Below are 22,283 nucleotides of genomic sequence, written 5' to 3'. Positions count from 1 at the left end.
TTATTAAAAATTGCGTTGGAAATATCAACTAATCGCAAAGTTTCTCGTGTTACTAACGATCTCAATTCTGACAAAAAATTGGATTGCTGAAACTTATACATATGTAGGTATTCTATGACATATTTTATTACGTTTCACTATTTTTATTATTTTGGCATATCGATTCTACTGCATACTTTCTGGGATTCTCATTGTGAATTACAATATTTTTTAATCCATAATAAAGGTTATTTATAACTATTGATTTCTAAACTTTATAATTTATGCAATTAAATAAATATAAATATTAAATTAATATGATTTAAATCCATAACTGCTTTTTTATTAAATACATAGTTTAATTATTACTCATTCATCAACTTTATCGATTTTCTGTGATTCCTATCTAAAAAAGGGCATGTTAATGTTATAGGTATACATGAAAGAAAATTTTACAAAGAGCAAAAAAATTAATAATAGCATAAAGACAAACCAAAATAAAAAAAATTTTTTAATACGAACAAAATATATTTAAGTAAATATAATAAAGCAAAAAATAATAAATATAATCTGCAAATGGTTTTCTCATTTTTCATTAAAATACGCGTTTCCCAAAAATATCGACAGTTGGTAAATTATCAGTGTGCAACGCTATTAGTAATTATCGATATCAAAGCTCACTAACATCGACGAAATTATACTCAAAATTGACATAATAATAATTAATTCTTTGTGGTTTGAGTCATATTTTTGTTTTATTTCGCAGTCAGACCGTATCAATTTGGCAACTTACAGACAGTATCATATAACTTCCGTTCGTTTCAATATTTTAACGTTTTAATTCTTTTCAAATTATAAAACACGCATAGAAGGCTCCACAAAGAATATACTAATTTTAATAATAGAACGAAACGCAATGTCGAGTCGACATAAGAGAACTGTCGATATAGAACCGCAAAGGATTAAAAAATTATAATTAATAAAAAGATGAAGCTGATCGAAATAACATGATTCTTCTGCATAACAGAAGAAATATTCTTACTTATAATCCAATAGAAGAATCAGCTTCATATTCAGTCGACCAGCACAGTCTGATTTTTCAGTTAAAACGTTAGAAGGGATATGCCGCGCTATTACCACTAACTGCCGCTAACGAATATCAAGTTCACTGAACCGATGAGGGCGTTATTGTTGTCCTGTGTGGCGCGTGAGTTGGCGTGAGTGTCATTCAAGCTTGTTTACAAAATTTCGGAGCTGTGTATATCTTGGCGATCGACGCAGCTCGTTGGCGGCTGACTGGAAATGATTAATCGCCATTTATAAACGCTACTCGGACACATAATATACGCTTCGTATTGCCTACCCTACCTTTATACGTAGACACACGCGGTGCGGGGAAATTGGACCTAACCTAACTGGTTTGCGGCACGTCCCGCGGGCTACTTCTCCGCTGTATAGTGTATACAAACATCAATGACAGAACGCTTTGCGAGCGTTCTGCAAATATCGACTGGCCCGTGGTAGTCGCTTAACAATTCGCCACCGCTCGCAGGACGACTTGTTTAGATGGATAATGAGCGAGTCCGATGACACGGATGTCCTGCTCCTGATCCCGCCCGATATATTCCACGTGCCGTCTTCCGATTCCGACACCTCGAGCGATCGCGCATCCCGAACGGATTGCGGCGGCGGTGGTGTTATTTCGGAGCTGGTGGGACATATGCAATCGTTGGAGTCCCGAATCACCGCGATCGAGTCCAGGGACAATAGCCTGGACATTTCCGCGCCCAGCAGTTTGCTTAACGACTCTCAACCGGTCTACGGCAGCGCGTCCTACCCTGCTTATCAACGGCAGACCCTACCTAGAACTAGATTCTCCGTAAGTCAAGGCGCTAGCTTGCAAAATACCCCCGTGAAGCCGCGTAAATCTCTGTCCGTTCCTTCCACCCCCAATGGCTACTCGTCGCAGAGCTGTACTAACTTCCCGAAGAGAGACGTGAGGTCTGGGTGCCACCTAACGACAGTTGATACCTCTCATTCGACTAATACTAATAATCTCACTCGGACCAAGCATGACGCTCTAACTTCGTACTCCGATTCCTTTGCGGTGCCTCCTGCTTCCTGTGGTACTGGGCTCTCGCATGCCACTGTCATGTCTACGAAGGACTCCTGCTTGTCTCTTCGAGCGAATGATCGTATGAGTTACTTGTCTTGCAAACCCCACGATTCCCCGCCATCAGCAATACCCGTGTCAAATTCATCTAATGCATCGATAGGTCAGCTGCTGCATACCCGTTCTAGAATAGTGCAGGAGATGGAACTGTCGGAGGTTGACGAGTTGCTCCAAGAGATGGAAGCTACCGAATTAGAATTATCGAAAAGAATAAATAACACTGGCGGATATCAGTATCGCAATGAGCCACTTCATCCAATGTCATCGACGCAAACTGATAACGCAAGCGGTCAAGAAAGAGAAGCGCAATATAAGCTTGGTGCGCGTCGAAAATCAGATTTCCAATGGGAGAACAAAGACGCCCAACTTACCGATGCTTTGTCAGCCTTTTCTCAAAAGAAAGCAAACGACGCATTCCCCGATATATCATTGCCATATGATGATTCATTCCAACCAAGTGAGACTGACAAAATAATTTCTGGATTTAAGACATGGGAACGGAACCTTCAGCAGCCTGTTATAAAATCAAATGGATATACGATGGGAAATGTAAAAAATATAGATCATTTGTTTAATGTATCAGCCACAATTGACGGCGCTAAACCAAAAGAATCAGTGGCAGAATCAAACGTTCTAATGACAGATGAGGCAGATGCAAGCGGTGTATATATTCAACCAAAATCTTCCATTGCAAATACAGGTCCTATATCACATATCAATGAATCAGCCAAGTTTTCTGGTATGATGCCGTCGAAGACCGTACAATGTAGTAACACGGAACCTTTAAATCTTTGTAAAATATCACAGCATAATGAAACTTTATATGATAAAGAAAGATCTGATTTTGGTAAAAGTACCGTGCACGTTGGAACAAATACAGATCTTAATTTAAGGTAATTTATATGCTTACGATATTTTTATCGCACATTAACTTTTTTTAACATATAGAAAATATTATTGTGTTGTTACAAAATTTATTTTTCAGGAAGTGTCAACGATTTTTATCACTTTCGGATTTCTGGGAATCTAATCCAGCTAGATCGCAAGAAGAAACTCTTAGAATCAAAATAGAAGAGGAGAAATTCCGTAGAGAGGTATGTTATAAATATGCAATATTGCAAGTATATGGCATAAGAATTATTTTATATTTTTATTTCAGCATTGCGAGCATCTGATTCAAGAACTTCAGAAACGTTTGCTGGAACAACAGGAAAAAGTCGCGGTAGCAGTTAGAGTCGACAATGAAAAAAATGTCTTGATATCTCAATTCCATACATCTTGGTCTAAATTAAAGCAACAAGTCGAAATATTAAAGGTTGAGCATAAAAATTCTCAAACTAATTTGCAAAGCATCACGGAAAAACATCAGTCTGAGATATCGGAATTTCAAACTCAAGTCAAACGGCTGGAAGGAGAATTATCGAAAGCTTTAGACTTGGCGGCTGGATATAAAGAGAAGAGTGACACTATGATCAAAGAGAAGATTGATCTACTAAAAATTCATGCAGATGAATTAGAAAATTACAAATCACTAGTTCAAGAAGCAGAAGATAGATGTGAACAAATGAAGACGGAATTCAACACGTTGTTGGCGAAGAATCAACAAAATGAAGCGGCATTAAAAACTATTCAATCGGAATTGAATAAAGAACGCTTGAGGGGAGGCGAAGTGCGAAGTGAGATGGGTGTCATTCATAAAGCACTAGATGCTTGTGAAGCCGAGTTGATAGTGCTCAGGCAAGAAAAAGAAAATTTACAACTTAAACTCAAAGAAGAGATAAATAGAAATTCTATTTTAGAACAGAAGAATTCATCGTTGCTCGTATCTATTGACGACGCTAAGAGATCAGAAGTAATATATTACATATGTTGATCTATTTCTTATAATGTATTAAAGTTCACTTTATTAGCCATATATTTTATTTTTGTCTTTATTGTTTCAGAAATTAGCCAAGGATGAAACCAAGTCTGTTGCAGAACAGAAGGAAAAGATCAGAGCAGAATTACAAGAGGTTTACCAGAAGCAAGTTGACGAGGTGGTGAAAGCAAAATTACAAGAATTTCAAACGCAACTTGATAATGCCGAGTCAGAATTTTTAGAGGAATTGAAAACAAGGCAACAAGTTATAGCTGAATGTGCTGCTAGGAAGATAAAGGATGTTATCGATAAGTTCGTTCACTATACACATTTTTATAGCAACGCGGTAAAATATATACAAATCTTCTAAGTTATATACGTGTTCGATTTTTTTTTAGACACCGTTTGGAAATAAACTTGCTGGAGGAAAAACATAAAGAGGAAAAACGATTATGCGAATTACAATTAGCTCAAGCTTTACAGAGATCGTCTATGCTCGAAACACACTTGAATTCTCAACGCGCAGCGAAATCTCAACTTGCGGAGCAATTACATTCCGTTATGCAAAAGCAATGGCAACAGGCTCTGCATATTATATCAGGTTAGTCGCAGAATGTGCTCGAATTTACATACAAAATTATTATGATTACAGTATTAATTTTATGCGTAAATTTAAAAAAAAAATGTTATTACAGGCAGTAATATGGATAATACTTCCTTGATTCAAAAAATTCACACAGACAAATATTTTGATTCTAAATATCCTAAAAAATCTGAATCAATGCCAAATTGTTATACTAAACTTTCTCAAGAACCAATAAAACGTACTATGCCGTTAGAAACACATAATTTGATCAGTGCACCACCTCTTGAAGATCAAAATGAAAGCGTGATAACTATGAATTCCATCGAAAATACTCCGTTAGTCAGTGGAAATGAATCGAAGGATGACCTTCGAAAATATGTGAAAATGGTAAGTAAAATTAAGATACAGGCGATAATTTAAGGTATTCACAACACAAATATCAATAAATTTTTTACAGATTACAGAAATGCAGCTAGCAAAGGAAGACAGAGATCCAAAACCAAGGAGCAGCATTTCGAGTCCACCATTGGAATGCAGAGAGGTACCGCGGAAACATTACTTAAAAAAGGAATTGAGTATGATGAGTGAGGATAGCGTCACGTGGCAACCAAGTCCCGAGGTTTGTTTATCATAATAATTAATGATGAATCAACGTACATACGTATATATATACGAATAACGTCACTTTTCTTACTAGAATATATACGATGTTAGTGGACATATGTCTCTTCCGCAAAAAATGCTTTCAAAAATAGATCAGCAGAAAAACAAGCCCCCTTGGAAATGATATATAACATATAATGATGACGATACTGAAGGCGTGGACGAGCTTGATTATGCTAGTTTAACTTGATACAGTGTACTTAATTAGCAGTAAAATAAGTTTTATATGGAACAAATACCAATATCTATTTTTCAGCAAAAAGAAAATTTAATAAATAAGATCTTTTATATATTGCATTAATTTGCAGTTCTACACTTCTCTATTCTTTCCTATTTTTCTATCACGGAAGGATAGCATTCAATATCATTTTGTGAGTTGAAAATGAAATGACCAATGAAAATTTACTTTATTTGTTTTTAGGTGGGTAGATATAGATATATTTATTCATTTTCATGCCTTTTAGCTTAAAAGGTTTTACAAAATTATTTGAAACATATTATATATCGAGATCGTAATAACATAAACTTGACAAAAACATAACATTGCTGCTATGTGAATACTATAATTTATATTAATTTATATATTTTGCTATCCTAAGATAATCCTCAATTTCCACCATGACACATCAGACAGAAATATTTCCGTAAGTCATGATTGCTAAGTATGTAGAGGAAAAGGATGTGTGATAAAATAATAAACTGAGGAATTGATAAGTTTATCACGTAGAGAGAATTCAGTGTGCGTTTATTGCGGTTCTAAAATGACAAACTGTTTCATACGCCCGAGCATAATTAAAAATATCTCTTTATATGTATATTTAAATGAATCGCGCAGAAAAATGCATGCATATATTTATATCTACACATCAAGTATATCATTGTTATATTAGTGTAATCGAAAAAATCAATAGTTTCCACCAATATTTGCATCTTTCGATAACTCAATTTATTTAAAAAGAACGATGATTTATTTCTGGAAAAAAGCACTCTCCTTCCTGTAAAGGATTCCAATAATATACTTCCTGTAAAGAATGTTGTAGCGTCTCTTTCATGAAAAGTTTTACTTTACGAAAAATATATTTGGCGCGAGAGATTACCGCGTCTTTTAATAGATATCGTGGAAGTTATACATGATCATTTAATAAACAGATTACGCAGTCCAACAATTTGCGGTCAAAGTGCCGATAAAGTTATTTTGTTTGAACAACTCATCCTAACGATAAACTTCGTAGTATCATTCACAGGGAAGCAACTAAACTCTAACTTAGATGACCTGAATAACCAGATGAAGTCATAAATCTTACATCATTTCTTTTTTGTCGGAGCGACAAGAACGAAAAGTTTTAAGCTGCCTAAAATTAGGGGACAACTCAATTTTCAGTTGCAACAATATGTAAGCTTTAGTATAATAAGAAAATTTTCAATTTTTCCCTCTTTTTTTTGGAATCTCAAGCAATTAATAAATATAGTGTATTCTTTCTTCAGTAAATTGAAGCAATGCAATTAAATGTAAAATGTATAGAAAAATAAATATCTAATTATTATGCATTAAAAAAGAAAAAGATAATATAATCTATATTATAATCTATATAAGTTCTCGTATTAAATTTCTATAAATGTCCATAAAGTTATAGTTAAAATATAATTAACTATAGCGAGATATAATCGAAAATTCGTCATATATGCACGAATAACATTTTTTGTATTAATATCATACGTTAAACACGTTTGCTGTTAATGTTTAATATTATAAATTGCTGCATGATACTATTTTTCATTCATGTTTCATTACAAATTCAAATTCGTATTTACTACTGATCTTTGAGAAAAGGTTCTGTCATCTCACATATAAAATTCTCATAAATTATAATTAAAACTCACAGGTACGATGCGTAGCAGCGGAGTTGTAGAATACGATGCTGATCTGTAAAATACAAATATATCCAAATTAAATCTAAACAATTAAAATTTAATTAAAATTGTAAAGTAAAAATTATAGCGTGGAATGCTTCATATGAATTTTGTATTACGGAATAATGCAAAATACTGCATAGAATGAGATTGTCGTGGGGATAAACAAATTCCACAGCTGATAAATAAATAATGAATTACTCACCCGTGGTTGCCCCGCCGGCGCCTGATGCTACCCCCGGGCCTCCGCTCCTTCTCTCAGACCTCCATGCGTCGTTGCTCCATTAAGGTATTATACACTCATTATCACCCCACATCACTCGAATACTTCGCGCGATCGCGCGCTAATCATCAAATGACGAACGCGGCAGGAGGCAGGATCCGCGACGTGTCTCGTCAATTAGCGCAACAGAACCTAAAATGGCGGAAAGGCAATTCGTAAATTGCGCGGCCAACTTCACGGCGACGCGGCGACGGCGGTGACGCTACGCCCTCGCTGCGCTATATGTATACACCTTCGCGTACTTTACGCGCTTGAAATAATTATGTTCTATAATCTATACTTTCAGGAGAATCACTGTCGCGTATTATAACTCGAACGAATATTCCGGCTGAAATCGAAGATAAAACTCGCGGAATGCGTAACTCGAGATCGAGAATACGATCGTCAGTCTGCGTTCGCGAATCGCGACGGTGGATTCCGCGGGCATAAATTATTTCTTGAATATTTTAGTACAATTTTTCTGAATCGGATAAATGAGACCGTCACTCACAGATGCGATGGTAACGATGGTCTTTGCGGAAATTAGATATATATTATGGATGACATGGCACTCTCAAAGTGTTAAACAGCTCGTAGTCGATCCGTTAATAACTGAAAAGTTCAATTGTAACAGCATCATGATACCTATAGCACGATATGACGTGAGTCGGTTTAATAACCGAGCAAGGTGCGACGAATCGTCCAAAAATGCGCGACTCAACTGTCGACATATCCTCAATTTTCTGGCTTATTCAATTCATTTCATCTCATGACATATATTATTCCGCAAAAGCGCAGTCGTCAAAGTACATTGATATTAGCGGAAAAAGCGTATCTTTGAAGAAGTGATCGCCGCCTGCAAACGCGTAGTATACACTCTGTAAAAAATTTAATGTCCCAGAAAGTCCACTCTAAATTTTGTGTTAAAATAACTCATGCATTGTGTTATTTTTTACATTTAGAAATGTTATATCGACTAAAATAACATTTCTAAATGTAAAAAATAACACAATGCATGAGTTATTTTGACACAAAATTTAGAGTGGACTTTCTGGGACATTAAATTTTTTACTGTGTAAGCGATATTTAACAATTTTCATGCCTTGTTAATTTCTGGCTTCCGTTCCGCGCGATATACAGTCGCTACATATAATGGGAGGTTTCCAGCAAGCGACACAAGTCGACACAAGTGTCGGTTTTGCCTTCGGAGAGTTTAGAGTTACTGAATAGTTTAATTTATGGAATCATGTTACTGTACAGATTAAAATATTTAAGATTCTTTAAATTTTTAAGATTTTCGGTGAAATAATTAGTCATGATTTAATTCTTACTAGAAGGAAGAGGTGATATCTATTTGTCGTAATTAGATTTTTTTATATAAAACAACACCTCACGCATTAATTACGCTATTTCTTCCTTTCAACAGCCTTGACTAATTCCATTATAATGACATATGTATACGCATATATATTTGTATATGCCATTATTATATTATTCATATACTCAATGAATACATTGAATTGCGTTGGCACGTCCAATGTATTTAAATTAGTCAGTGCCAAACGTGCCATTGTTTGAGAACTAATAAAGATATGTATATACCTATATGTATATGAAGATGTATATATCTCTTTTACATTATTACCTTACATAAAGCAAAATAAATGTAAAATGATATATTACATAATAATATATTTATTTGATCTTTGCCTCGCGGCTTCGGACGGACTTCCATACAGTATATCACCTATTTACATAATTCTCAGTGAAATGATATAAAAATACGTGTGTATTATTTTCTCACACATTACACATCTTATACAATTCACTTTTAAGTTATAGAAATATTTCTTCGTATCGTTATATACCGGAGTGTATTATATTTACAGTGTGTGGGTTACAACTTTTATACATTTATTTATTCAATTTGCAAACCATGTCGGCGAACGAAAAATCAACTCCGTGCAAGATAATCTCTATTATGCATGTATTATATTATCTTATGTATCAGTGAGACCACCACGCCGGTCATATCGGTATAAGTGCAATTCCACTCGCTTACGAGAGATGACACGATCGTAAACTTCGCAATCGCGAAAAGATCGCAAAAGTCTCGGAGATCGCGGTCCCGAGTCTCGAGTTCCGAGCTAAACAACGAACGCCCGGAGAACGGGACAATCCGGAGAGAACAAGCAACTCGAGGATACAGAGAGCGTGTTTTTTTTTTTTAAGCTATAAACGGCGATCACGCCTACGAGAGGCTTACGAGACCTCGAGCTCCAGCCGCTCCAGGCTCCAGCCGGCGCCAGTTATGAGGATTGTACGCGCGCGGAACAAGTTGCCGATTGAAAACGAAGGAACAGCAAGAATGCAAAGGGAGGAACGTGATAGTGGCCACCCCCTCTTCGTCCGCGTGTAATAGTCATGAGTCGCGCGTCCGTTCTTCGTGCGCTCGGCTATATGTACATACGTGCAGGCCTCTAGTCGCCGAGCAAGCCCCGAGGAGCCGAGAAGAGACGTCGCGTCGCGCGCGATTCCAGCCGGTCGCAGCCTCATACCGTTTATACCGCGAGCGGAATCTGAATCTGAATGCACGGTGAAGATGCATCCCGGAACGAGACGACGTTCGGGATTCTGCTGGTTGACGATAACGCTGCTCGTCGTCGGACTTCTCGTCGGTGACGCCGGCAGCGTTTGGAATAAGAGACGGGAGGATAAGACCAAGTGTCCGAAAGTGAAGGGTATACGCAATTTCGACATATCCGAGGTACGAGGTCCTCTGCGATCTATAACGATCGCACAGTTTCCCGATTTATTCCCCATTTTAATATTTTAAATGACGATTGTTTATTCTTGCGTTTCACATATAATAAGCGCAAAGACATTGTCTTATGTACATATATAAAGCTATAGATCAACGATTCGTGTTTCTTAGGAATCGTGAATTTCGATATAAAATTATGCAGTTTACTTTCACGCATCAATATCATAATTTGATCTGCTTAATTTCTATACTTTTTTTTTTCAAGAATATATATATATATATTTAAAATAGAACAAATTTTTATATTCTCAAGTTCTCAAATATTTCATTTTCGTCGCCTGATACAGAATAGCTTCTCGAGAAAATCTTTAAAAAATCAATTTTAGATTCATTGAAAGAAATGAGTTATTACAATTAATTTTCATTAATAAAATATTCTTTATAATTATAGCTATTTACAGCTTCCACAGTTCGAAGTTAACTCCTATGTTAACTGTAGTATTGTTATAAAGTTCAACACTTTCACCGGTGACCACCGATTTAATCGTTTGCTATCTCATTTGATATCATTTATGTAGAGCGGATGCATATTTGACGGATTTCATTCAACACGCGATATTAGTGCGAAATAATATGACGTATACTGATATATTATATCCGTCGCTGATGTGATTCAGAAATGGATAATGATCATATACTGCAGCCAAATATGTCGATCGAATATTAATTACATGGAACGCAATTCAAGATTATTTATTAGGGTCAATGTGCGATAGCAAGAGAAATGATCGTTTACCGTGCAATTAACGATAATACATGATTTGACATGAAAATACTAAACGCTGTCAAACGTTTGCATTTCACTGGTAAACCGCAAATAAATTCAACGCGTACTATATTACGCACTATTAATTTTTGGACACAGATTTTGAATCAGATATATTACAAAATTAATAATTGTACGGAGAGAGATGGGCAAAGATTTTAACGACGAAAAGCGAAATATACCGTTTGATTTACGATCAGTTTTTAAACAAGCGGATAGGAAATGACAAATAACTTTTTAGAATGTGAAATACTTTTGCGGAATTTGCGTTTAATTTCCGTTGGAAACCCATTCTCGAAAATTAGTCACATCGTATGCCGATTAAATTTGCACTCTTCGTTTTCGGATTAAACAATTATATAGTTTTGTGTTTTGAAGATTAATAAAAATCGACTAAGGGGGGGGGGAATCCAATTCTCTACCATAAGTACGAAAAAAGTGTAATATCTGATGTTTAACAATATATATAATCAATTATCTAATAAATTTTAATAAGATAGAAAGGGAAAGGAAAATGAAAAGTGATTTTATACAAAGATAATTATTTGAATTTTTAAACGTATATCATTTGCGAATATGGAATATTAGAATTTAGCGGTACTTGCGGAGTCTTTCTTTCCAGAGCTACATTCAGCGGATTTATTTTTAGATTTGATACGTATTTATAGGGGGGACTATTTTAGACATACATATTCGACTATTTCCATTGGTTTTCTTTTGTCATATACGGTGATATATGTTTTGAGTGAAGTGGATTGTGTCGCAGATGTGTTTTAATTCGTATATCAGTTTTGGAAAATTACAAAGCGAAATAAAAATGTATCTACGTTTAAATATAGATATTTTGGCTTTCTTTATGAGCACAAAAGAGATAAATAGCTTAATTTCAATCTATTCCTATATTATTTTATTTTTATTGGCATAAATTCAAATCAAATTTTTGATGTTTAATACGAGTTTGAAAAAATAAAGTTTCGTACGTATTTGAATATATTACATTGCGTTTTAGACCGAATCGCGTGTGACTTCGATGGAGATAGGCTTTGAACCAGAATACACAAACATATATCTTGTGATAACCCGAAAAAACTTCGAAGTGTCTCACGCTTCCGTTATAAGTCCGACCAATTTGTTGCGTGTTTTCATGTTTTCGCGGATAAGATAAAACGTATCTTTTTATATTTCTTAATTTATTTTTAATTTTTTAATAGTAGATAATAAGTGAGGATACTTATTCTATTGATATAATAATTGATGTAGAATCTAAATACGAGAGCATTAATAACAAAATATTATGTTTAACGTTTAATAAGAAATGAAGGCAAATTTATGCATTGTGTGATATTTGAAATGTTTTTCTAAGTTCAATTTAATGACGTGAATCTAGTATATCAAAAAGAAGTTTAACGCAAATATTAAATTTAAAACTAATATAATTCCTTTTCATATTAGCTACAGATAATTATAAAAATACATTTCTTATGAAACCTTGAAATAAATTAAAATAAATGCATAAAAATTTAATTAGATATAAAATAAGAGTCTAATTTATACAAGTATCTTTAAACGATATACAATTAAACATGCAATGCATTGTGGAAAATAAGAAAAAAATGTTAAACAAGTTTATAAGAAATACAAGTTCGAGAATAACAATGTATCACGCTTTCGAATGGAAACGAAATGATAATCATCTGGGAAATTTCTTCAACGTATATATTTCTAACGCCGTTTACCATTGAGCGCGATCGCTTGACCCGTTGGGTAACGCACACATTTATTAGCATACGTTAGCGTGAATAAAATCAGCCCGGCGTGGTAAACTGTTGTACGCCTATTTCACGCGTGACTTCACGCCTACATGCACTCGCACGTAACGGACACCTTGCGCTTCTTGCAGTTTCTCGGATCGTGGTACATAGTACAGTACTATGCAAGCTCAGAGGAAGCTCTCGTGTACAGATGCATGAGAGCCGAGCTCTCGGTCTCGCCCGAGAACGCCGAAGTTACCATGAATTTCACTTACAGCTTTACTGACGATCCAATTAACGAACTGCTCGTTGGTAACATCACGTGGAAAATCCCCTCGCCGGACTTACCTGCTCATTGGATGCACGCTGAGTTATCATGTAAACACATTACACATCCTTCGTAACCATCTAAATTTTATTTCGATTTTTTTATACATTAAAATATTAAATAATCAAAAAAGTTTCATATTTCATGTTCTGCTCTCTTTCATCTATTCTATTTTATTTTCAAATTTTAATTAGTTAATTACTCTCAATTTATTCAATTTTTAAATTGCTTTATTAATATTGGACCAGATCCAAGCAGACGAGAATAAATAACTTAGATTCGCGATGTCTCTCGTATTTATTGAAACAAGTTGTTCATTTGTACTTGTTCGCGCTCGGGTTTGGCTCCGTTTGATCTGGAGCCAGCTTTAGATGTAAACTTTTTTCAAGATTTACTCTCCGGAAAATACATTTTCTCAATGAATCATCGTCATAATAATTTAATTTAGTGGAAATAATGATTTTTTGCAGAATAATTTTATGGTTTTTCGATATTTTCCAGACGAAGGAGTGTACAATACGTATGTATTAGATTCGGATTATAAATCCTGGGCGTTACTAATGCATTGTGCTGAAAAGAGCGAAAGCCCACGATATTTATCTAGCTTCATCATGAGCCGTGAAACGAGCCTTGGGGCAAACGTCATTTCTTATCTTCGAGAGAAATTGCCTAGGTAGTTTCATTTGTCTTGATATTATTTTGATTTAAATTATTTTAATTTAAAAAATTCTGAACAAAATCTTCAAAACTTATTAAAATCGCACACATATACATCTTTCGAAGAATAATCTTTGAGAAATAATTTTTAAAATGTAATTTCAATACAAGATGCGAATACAATTTAGATATCGTTAATTCCAAAAATTCTTTATTTTAAATGGCACCTCAAGGAAAAGTTCATTAAACAATCAAATTTAATAATTTCTTTAAGACTTGATTAAATTTCTGTACATGCTAAAGACACTTGTTTTATAATAAGTAAATAAATACTTAAAAACTTAAATTAAAGCAGATATTATTTTGTCGTATTATTTTATGAAATCATTAAAAATGAAATTTTCGATACATAGGTATGACATTGACTTGGAGTACGTGTTCCCTATGGACCAAAAGCAGTGCAATAAGACGGACAACCCGGAAGATATCCTTATACCGGCACTGACATCAGTTAAAAGAAGCCACATCATCAGAAGGCATCCGTTGAAACGAAAACATAGACGCCAATAAATTTCGCAACAAATCAAACATCTCTCCTTTACTTTGGGCTAATTTTATTAATTCAATTAACAACGTGTTATAATACTCTTCGTCTCTCTTCCTCTTATTTATAATTACATAATTGTAATGAACTTGTTATTGTTTTCTTTAGACCCGTCGTCTCTCTCAATATCTTAGCACAATTCATCCAAATTAACTGAGACACACGTGCGGCAGCACGTGTACGGTCATCACGATCACCGTTATCATTATCATCATTGTCATCATTATCATTAGCATAACAGTCGTCGGCAGATTATCACTCAACGCACCTAGTACTTAATTACTGGATATGGCAGCTACAACTTATAAGAAATATTACAAAATCACTTGTGACTCACGCTCCTCGCGCTTTTCGCAATGTTTTACGCATACGAACGCTATCACACCAACGGGCAATCCTTTTTTTTTTCCTCGCGCGAGCATTCTCATTACTCGACAAATTCACATCTGGCTTCATGAAAATTCGGTTCTGTCCGATGTTAGAGTCACTGGTCCCCGCAAAATGTGACACTGCGTGACGGCGTCGTGACCCTCCCCTTCGTTTATATGCGTTTCTGAAATATATAATAATCGGGCGCATTCTGCCACGACCGGTTCGTGTCGTCCTGTCGTGGGGTTGCGCGAAATAGGAAGAACGCATCGAGGGGAGCGATACACGAGCCTATAAATTCGCCTATATGTTTCGAGATCGTTGCGGCGACCGAGAGAGAGAGAACGAAAGACAGACCGATGAAGCCAAAGCTCAAATAGAGATTCGCGATAAACGCAACGTTATCAACGTTAAACTATCATATCACGCCCGCATGTATACACGCATTCATTTCTTCGTCCTACGGGCATATGCATATCACCTATTAGTTTCCTAATAATTCTTTAATATTAATTAGTCATACATTTAATTCTTTTTTAATCATTTGCAAATTAATTACCTAATTGTTAAATCTGTATTGTAAACCTGCACTCGCACGCATGTGTGATTGCGTGCTTATGTATATGCGTATGTGTGTGTGCGTGTTGTGTGCGTGTGTGTGTGTAAGTGGGCGGGTTGTGTGAGTAGATGTATGTGTGGGATGTGTCTTGGTGCACGTGTGTGTATCTCTACTGGAGAGACGTGTTGTCCTCATTATTATTTCATATAGCTGGTAAACTATCTATTTATCTGAGATTTACGTTTTATAAATATCCTATAGTAAATCCGCGTTTTTGTTACTTCGTCATTCGATTATGCGCTTTTGTACGAGGGTGTAAGTAATACGAACCGAGTGACATTGTAGTTTTGACGTGTGCCCATATGTGTATGTCTGTACACGTGTGCGTGCGTGCGTGCATGTGTGCCTATGTGTAAGTGTGTGAATGTGTGTGTATGCTTGTACGAACTTAATAATCGCATACAAGCACTTCCGAATAAGCACTTGTATAATTCTCACTGCTGGATCGGTATCCGCCGTCCGTGCATTCGTCCGGGAGAGGTGAGGTACGGCTTCATGCGTTTGTGTACAAGAAATACAAGATCGTCGGCCGACGCGGTGCATCGGCGAATGTTTGATTCTACGATTCCGGGGGATGTCTCGTGAACAACGATCTGCGATGAATGGGATTGGGCGAGTGCACGGCCAAGCGAGCGAGCGAGCGAACCGTCTCGTCCCGACGGCGGTCTCGATTGTCAAAAGTAGAAAGGTGAGAGAAGCTCGGTGGGAGATTAGAGTGAAAGACAGAGAGAGAAAAAGAGATGAAAAGAGGAAAAAAGAAACGAGAATCGACCGGGGAAAGATACAAAAGGCGAAAGAAGCGCTCGCGCATACGCATAGATTCGTCGCGGTAGGGGTAGCCGCGACGAAGAGATGAACACTCGTTAGATATTAGCAGAAGTACTAGACGAAACCGGCGAAGTTCTCTACTGCTTAAAGTTACAGTTAAATGACGGACGGCCGGCAGCACACCAGTTCCTATTTCTTCTCCTTTTTCTCTTTTGGCTGAACGATCAGAGAAACGTGGGTTTCGATTATTGCGACAGGACCTTTTCGCCTTTCGCTATACATATACACATACTATATACGTACATATGTATAAGTATATACATATATATGTATACATATATGTATACTCATGGGCACTGCCGTGCCGCACGATCTCTAGCTTCTTTTCATTAAGTAATTACGATAAAGTACGATAGGAGGCAATTACAGTTTACGGAAAGTCGATAGATTCCGCAGGTAAAGGGTACGAAGATGCAGCCGCTCGGTTGATGTCCGTGCGAAGTATGAACGGCTATTGTTTCTCATTTGATTCTCCACGACGGTTCTTTGATGCTTGTTATCGCGTTGCTGTATCACTGCACATGGTTCGCGTTCGTAAACGCGATTGCCTTTACGCGTGGAACCGTGAGAAATTCATGTGTGAATTCGCCGAAATCGTGCCAGGAATGTGTCGAGAGAAGCGATAGATTGCGCGGAGTAGGAGGGAAAGACACGAAATTCGTTCAACAGTCTCGTTCAAGAGAGGTCCCAGCTGATCGGTGTTGCTTCTCGTCTTTAATCATTGAAATTCGAAGGAGGAAGACGGGAGCAGAGAGAGAAATAGATGCAGGAGAGAGTTGGTGGTCCGCGAAAAAAGCGTCCGTTTCTAGACGCGCGTGACGACGTCATTACCGTCACTGATCTTCGTCGTGCTCAATGATGATGCGTTCCGTTTCCTGATGATCTGACGCCTCGTTGGCAGACGCGGTGGCAATATACTCATCGTCAGGATGACTACGACATGTTGCTGGTCTCTCCTTGTGTCCCGCGCGACTGGCATAACAATTACACTGCGATGGAAAGAAATTTCATGAACACACGGCCATCGTATAGTCACGCACTTCGATCGTTTTCATCGTCGAGCCGATCGTCGGCGGGTATGTTTGCTGGTACGCTGGGTACGTTCTGCGTGCACGGCATAATTGCCTACAGCGTATTTCTGTTGGACGCCGCTGGCTGTCGGCGTCAATTCGCGACGAGAAGGTCGACCATGGTACGATGATCGTCATGGCGCCAACGATCACTGCTTCATCCTCGATGAACCATTGCAGTCCGTGGTGACGATATGACGAATCGGCGAAGACCGCTGTCAGTAGACCCAAGAGACGGGCACCCATTGGGGTGTCGTGTGGACGCGCTCGATCGCGGCCTCCAGCTGGGCGATCGTCTCGTCGAGGTCGTTGTTCACGATGGTCAGGTCGAAGAAATGCCCGTACGCCTGCTTCAGCATGTCCGACTCCTTCGCCAGACGCTCCAAACTACCGTCGAACTAAAAGCACAAACGACATTGTTACAAAAATCGCAGTTGCGTTTTCACGTTTCTTTTTGGCTGAGGGTCCCGCATATTTTCGCACCGGATAATTTGTACGCTTAAATAATTCCATGTCTTTTTTTAAATTAAAATAATGGGTATAATCCGATTACGCGATATTTACGTGTATGTGTATATGTGTTTATAAGCTTATATATCATATTTATACATCATCATTAGGATCCAGTGTCTAACGATTTCCTCTCAAAATGTATTAACGGACTGCAATCGGTCGATTAGTCATTCAGAACAAGTGAAGCAGTAATTGTTTGCCTGATTAATCCGCCAAATCCGTGATTCATTTGAAGATCACTGAACTGTTTGCCTAATTGCTTAATTGGCGTACAAGCATTCCTAACTCGCATCACATATCTAGAATCGAGATACGCTCAGTTGACATGATAGATTAAAAAATATTTACAGACATCGGAGTTTATTGTGCGTATTTTTCGATAAGCTCTTTGGCTCGTAACTTGCCATTGTGTTATGTATGCTACTACAAAATCCTGTTGAACATTAATCTCATTTTACACAGAAAACGTTTTAAGGCTAGTACGTTTATGTTTTAGTTAGAAGACGTGTACTGCGGGAAGATAAATTAGCATATCCTTTCTAGGTACACTGTTTTTAATTAATTGTACATTGTAGCTTAATGAGCAAAATAACGTTCGCAATTTGAAAAATATACAACTGTTTTGTTTTTAAATACGAATTTGATTGTAAATGTAAATAATTAATTATTTAAAAAATTTTACAAATATATGAATTAAGTTAAAAATAATAATAATGATAATATAATTAGAACATTATCAATTACGTATATGACTAACATACTTCATTTTTGTAATTATTGTAGGAAGTATTATAGAGTTACCGTTTAAAACGGGAGAAACTTTATTCAATTTTTAGTATAAATTTATGAATGTTATATCTTTTATTATAATGCTTGGACATGTCAAAAAATTTCATATTATAATACAATGGAGTCGGTAAATCATTATGCAATTTCTGGGAAAAATATCCAAAATATGCAATGTATAAGTTTAGCCTTCAATCTTGTGGAATTATTTTCATACTTACGTCCGTAACGTTTGCAAATGCTGGTGCAGCGATGAAGACTACGTAAGGTGCAAATTCAGCAGTCCGTAAAACTTTCAGTGCCTGCGGTTCAACATCCAATATGGCCATTCTACCTTCTTCGTGAATTTTGCGAATAGTTTCGAGCTTAGTTCCGTACATAGCATCTTCGTGCGTACCTGTTTATAAAATAAATATTTCAGATTTAATAATTTTAATATTTAATACAACATGCGCTTTTTCTCAGCTTCCAACATTGTGAGATTTATTGTTATCTATTTCTAAATGCTAACAATTAACAATGTTTTATTATTAATTTTTACAATTAATAAATTATTAGTAAGTTAATTATCTAGGTTAATTTAAATAAATTTCAGTTATCAATTCAAGAGAAAATTTGCGTGGGCATAATTTACCATATTCGAGATATTCATTAGCAGCTATATCTGCCATCATTTCATCGTGTGATACGAAATAGTAGTTACGACCATTTTCTTCGTCACTTCGTGGAGGCCTCGTTGTATCTATAAAAAGAATGTATTTGATAAGATTTTCGATAAATATATATATTTTATACGATTATTATAAACCGATCTTTAATTCTTCACACTTTTCTAATTGTAAAAAATAATATTTGATTAGAATGTTATAAAAAAATACTTGAGATACTTACGCGGAATAGGATAGGCGTATTTATCGGGATGCTTGGAAATAATCGTATTTTTTATATGTCGTCGACCGACGCCATGTGCTCCCAATAATACTAAAGTTTTCCGTTGGAAGGCAGGATCTGTGTAATAAATAAAGAAAAGTAATATAATCTTTAAAATTAACAATTATTTATGTCCTATAAATGTTGTAATATATATACAATTAAATTAATGTAACTCTGATTGTATTAAATCTACTTTGAGACATTCTAATAAAAGAGTCCCCGATAATTTAAAAAAAAATAAGCAGTATACATTTATGTTACATCAAATTAATTTTATATTAATTTGTGGATTATTTAGGACTGCAGAAACTTACAAGGAAGCTTCACGACCTCTTCGTAGGTCACCAGGTCCAGCTGGTCGAAAACAGCGTTGTGCTTTGCGAGATATTTATCCTTGTATTGCTTCTTTTTCCGGCCGAATATTGAGCAATTTACTGCAAGCAGAAAAAATCGTTAATATACATAAACGCCGGCGAAATCGGAGATGAAATCGATAACGTCTGCCCGGTGTAAACTTGCAAGTTACCGTACAAGTGTCATATTACGGAATCCATTATCCGTGCTAACTAACGAGTTCCGAGCCTTTATAGTGTCGATGAACGACCGCTAAACCGAACTTAAAGGACGATCACAATACGTGGCCGCCGCATAACGGAACTGACTCACAAAATTCAATTGCATGTACGAATGTGTATACGTGTATCAGAAATGTCAGCCAGTAAAACGATGATTACTTTTCACGATGCAGGTTGTAGATATTATATTTATCAATAAAGTTCCCTGATTTGTGTCGCCAGAAATCGAATAACGAAGGTACGACAGATATTTTCCGTAGTTGCGCAAAGGGTCGTTCATGTCGCTAAAATATTTCCTGTCATTAGCTCTCCTAAACACGTATCGCCTAACACGGTGCGTTATCCTATTGGAAACATAGTACGCATCGACGTGTGCACTTAATATTAGCCACCCTCTCGAAAATTAATGCTAACACGAGGTGACGAGCTACTCTGCGAATATCGGCTTCTGGATTCAAGCAAAATCTTGCCTATTGATTATAAAAAGAATTCATTCAGTCAGCCAGTTTGTAGGAAGCCATGCCCAAAGGCACTTGGGAAGTCCTATTGAGAGGGGTGTTCCAGCAGGTCACAAGATGACAACCATGATTAACTGATGCGTGAGATCTTAAGTAGGTGTCATAATCAGGGAGTCATGGTGAATTGCCTTGCGAGTGTTTTTTTACGACCACAGAACTACTGTACTATAAATATGTATGCTGGAGAGATTCTCTCTCACGTATGACTACAATGTATATCAAAGCTGCGGTTAATAACTCGCGTGATTGTGCAAACCGCGATATCTTGCCAAAATATCTGGACACTTGTAGATAGATGGATGAAAATATGTAGATGTATGCAAAAAAAAATCTTTACTTCAGAATCTAGAACGATATCATAGGAGGAAAATGTCGTTTTTCACATTTTTGGCAAGATATTTCCAAAATTGCTCGCTAACATTTAGAACAATCAATTAATTATCAATTATAAGCTCTAATTGATGATCGTGCTGCCGCGTATGCAAGTGAAATCGTGCGAAATAAGTAAGCATAAGTGCATGGAATGTTTTGCAGCGAACGCATGCATTTTAAGCACGCTGTGTAAAAGCATCTATTAATTTATAATGCAGAATATGTACCATAGTACCCATATTAATAAATTATAATTAGTATGATGCTCTCTCATGATGTGTTTCGTAACATTACAAAATTTCTCATTTACACAAGCCTGGAAAAATGAAAACTTTTAAAAGCTTTTTTATTACTGATGCTTTTAATTTCATATCATTCATGTATTAGCCATTGTGAAGAATTTTCATGACATTCATTTTCATGCATTGCGTGAGATACTTTCACAATTATGTAATTTAATAATATAGCTTTACGATACGCGTTAGGTTTGTAAAAATCAGTTATATTTTTTTAAATTAATGCGTAAAACTTATTTAAGAAAACAATTACTTAATTATAAAAGACAAAATTGTTGCGCAAATCTGTATTAAATTTCATTGTGACTGCGCGATTACAACTTGTAGAAAATAAATCGCCTAGTGCATGTATTGTACAAACATTCACTCTCTAATGAGCGTAATACATTTTTTATGTGGACCAATAATAACGCAAAACAGATAGCTTTCGAAACTTCTTATCCAGATAACTTTTTAATAATGTCGAACCATTTATTGCTAATTGCAAATTGAAAGCTTAAATATGTTATACAATTTCTTGCAAATGTTTAATTGATACGCAGGTGTTTTATCAAGACAGATATTTCGCGCATAATATAACGATACTAATTGCAAGTATCGTCCGCACATTTGTCTTATAAAATTGCGAGAAATGATAAATTTCACGTATGAAATGAACTTGAAAGCGAAAACCCCGGTGTGTCCTTTTCCGTAAATCGCCGAAAGAATATTCGGTCCCTTTCGATCGCCTCTCTGTACTGATGCGTGTGTCAGAAGCATGGGTCCAGTCTGTACTTCATGCGGTCTAAAAAAGTACGTCCTACGTGACTCTACACGTATCTACCTGAAGGCAGAGACGTACCTGTCGAGCCGTCGCAGCCTTCGGTGTGAGAAGAACATCCACCTTCTCCTTCAGCATCTAGCCCCGCATAACACATATAAACAACAGATATATCACTGCAGCTAATTATTCTTGTATGCGCTAGCTTCTCCATTTGCCTATTCCTAATCCGTCCCCTCATGTCACCGCACTTACGCCGCACAGCAGGCGCATATACGTAGA

At 36.3% G+C, this 22,283-nt stretch overlaps 3 protein-coding genes across 16 annotated transcripts in view; 2 read left to right on the top strand and 1 right to left on the bottom strand.

Moving 5' to 3' along the window:
- Positions 1-1,200: 1,200 nt before the first annotated feature.
- On the top strand, positions 1,201-5,560 carry LOC112454868 (centriolin-like). 4 transcript variants are annotated; one of them, XM_025016504.1, is made up of 9 exons: positions 1,201-2,174; positions 2,256-3,045; positions 3,138-3,246; positions 3,312-4,004; positions 4,096-4,322; positions 4,409-4,611; positions 4,706-4,983; positions 5,054-5,215; positions 5,294-5,560. In XM_025016504.1, exons 1-9 carry the CDS (start codon positions 1,553-1,555, stop codon positions 5,381-5,383), a joined length of 3,174 nt encoding a protein of 1,057 aa, XP_024872272.1. In that variant the 5' UTR covers positions 1,201-1,552; the 3' UTR covers positions 5,384-5,560. The 4 variants fall into 4 exon arrangements, with proteins under 4 accessions (XP_024872272.1, XP_024872266.1, XP_024872279.1 ...); XM_025016511.1 differs by having other exon boundaries at positions 1,775-1,858; XM_025016517.1 differs by having other exon boundaries at positions 1,783-1,858; positions 2,281-3,045.
- Positions 5,561-9,886: 4,326 nt separating this feature from the next.
- On the top strand, positions 9,887-14,450 carry LOC112455496 (apolipoprotein D). The gene is made up of 4 exons (XM_025017456.1): positions 9,887-10,199; positions 12,923-13,151; positions 13,603-13,774; positions 14,172-14,450. Exons 1-4 carry the CDS (start codon positions 10,035-10,037, stop codon positions 14,326-14,328), a joined length of 723 nt encoding a protein of 240 aa, XP_024873224.1. The 5' UTR covers positions 9,887-10,034; the 3' UTR covers positions 14,329-14,450.
- The window catches only part of LOC112455451 (peripheral plasma membrane protein CASK), a 182,175-nt gene continuing 174,244 nt past the window's right edge, over positions 14,353-22,283 (bottom strand). For 7 of the 11 annotated variants that reach the window (XM_025017392.1, XM_025017402.1, XM_025017373.1 and 4 more), the window contains 6 exons: positions 22,083-22,139; positions 19,795-19,914; positions 19,439-19,555; positions 19,182-19,289; positions 18,769-18,944; positions 17,467-17,646 (listed from right to left, as the gene is read on the bottom strand). In XM_025017392.1, the coding sequence (XP_024873160.1) occupies positions 17,467-17,646; positions 18,769-18,944; positions 19,182-19,289; positions 19,439-19,555; positions 19,795-19,914; positions 22,083-22,139 (758 nt within the window). Of the gene's footprint in view, positions 17,647-18,768; positions 18,945-19,181; positions 19,290-19,438; positions 19,556-19,794; positions 19,915-22,082; positions 22,140-22,283 lie in introns of all 11 variants that reach the window. The other 4 variants (XM_025017415.1, XM_025017420.1, XM_025017439.1 and 1 more) reach the window with 2 other exon arrangements.

The sequence above is a fragment of the Temnothorax curvispinosus genome, unplaced genomic scaffold, assembly GCF_003070985.1.
Source record: "Temnothorax curvispinosus isolate PA1 unplaced genomic scaffold, ASM307098v1 QBEX01000525.1, whole genome shotgun sequence".
Classification (NCBI taxonomy): Eukaryota; Metazoa; Arthropoda; class Insecta; order Hymenoptera; family Formicidae; genus Temnothorax; species Temnothorax curvispinosus.
The sequence above is the reverse complement of the archived record's forward strand: the minus strand, read 5'-3'. Positions and strand labels throughout refer to the sequence as shown.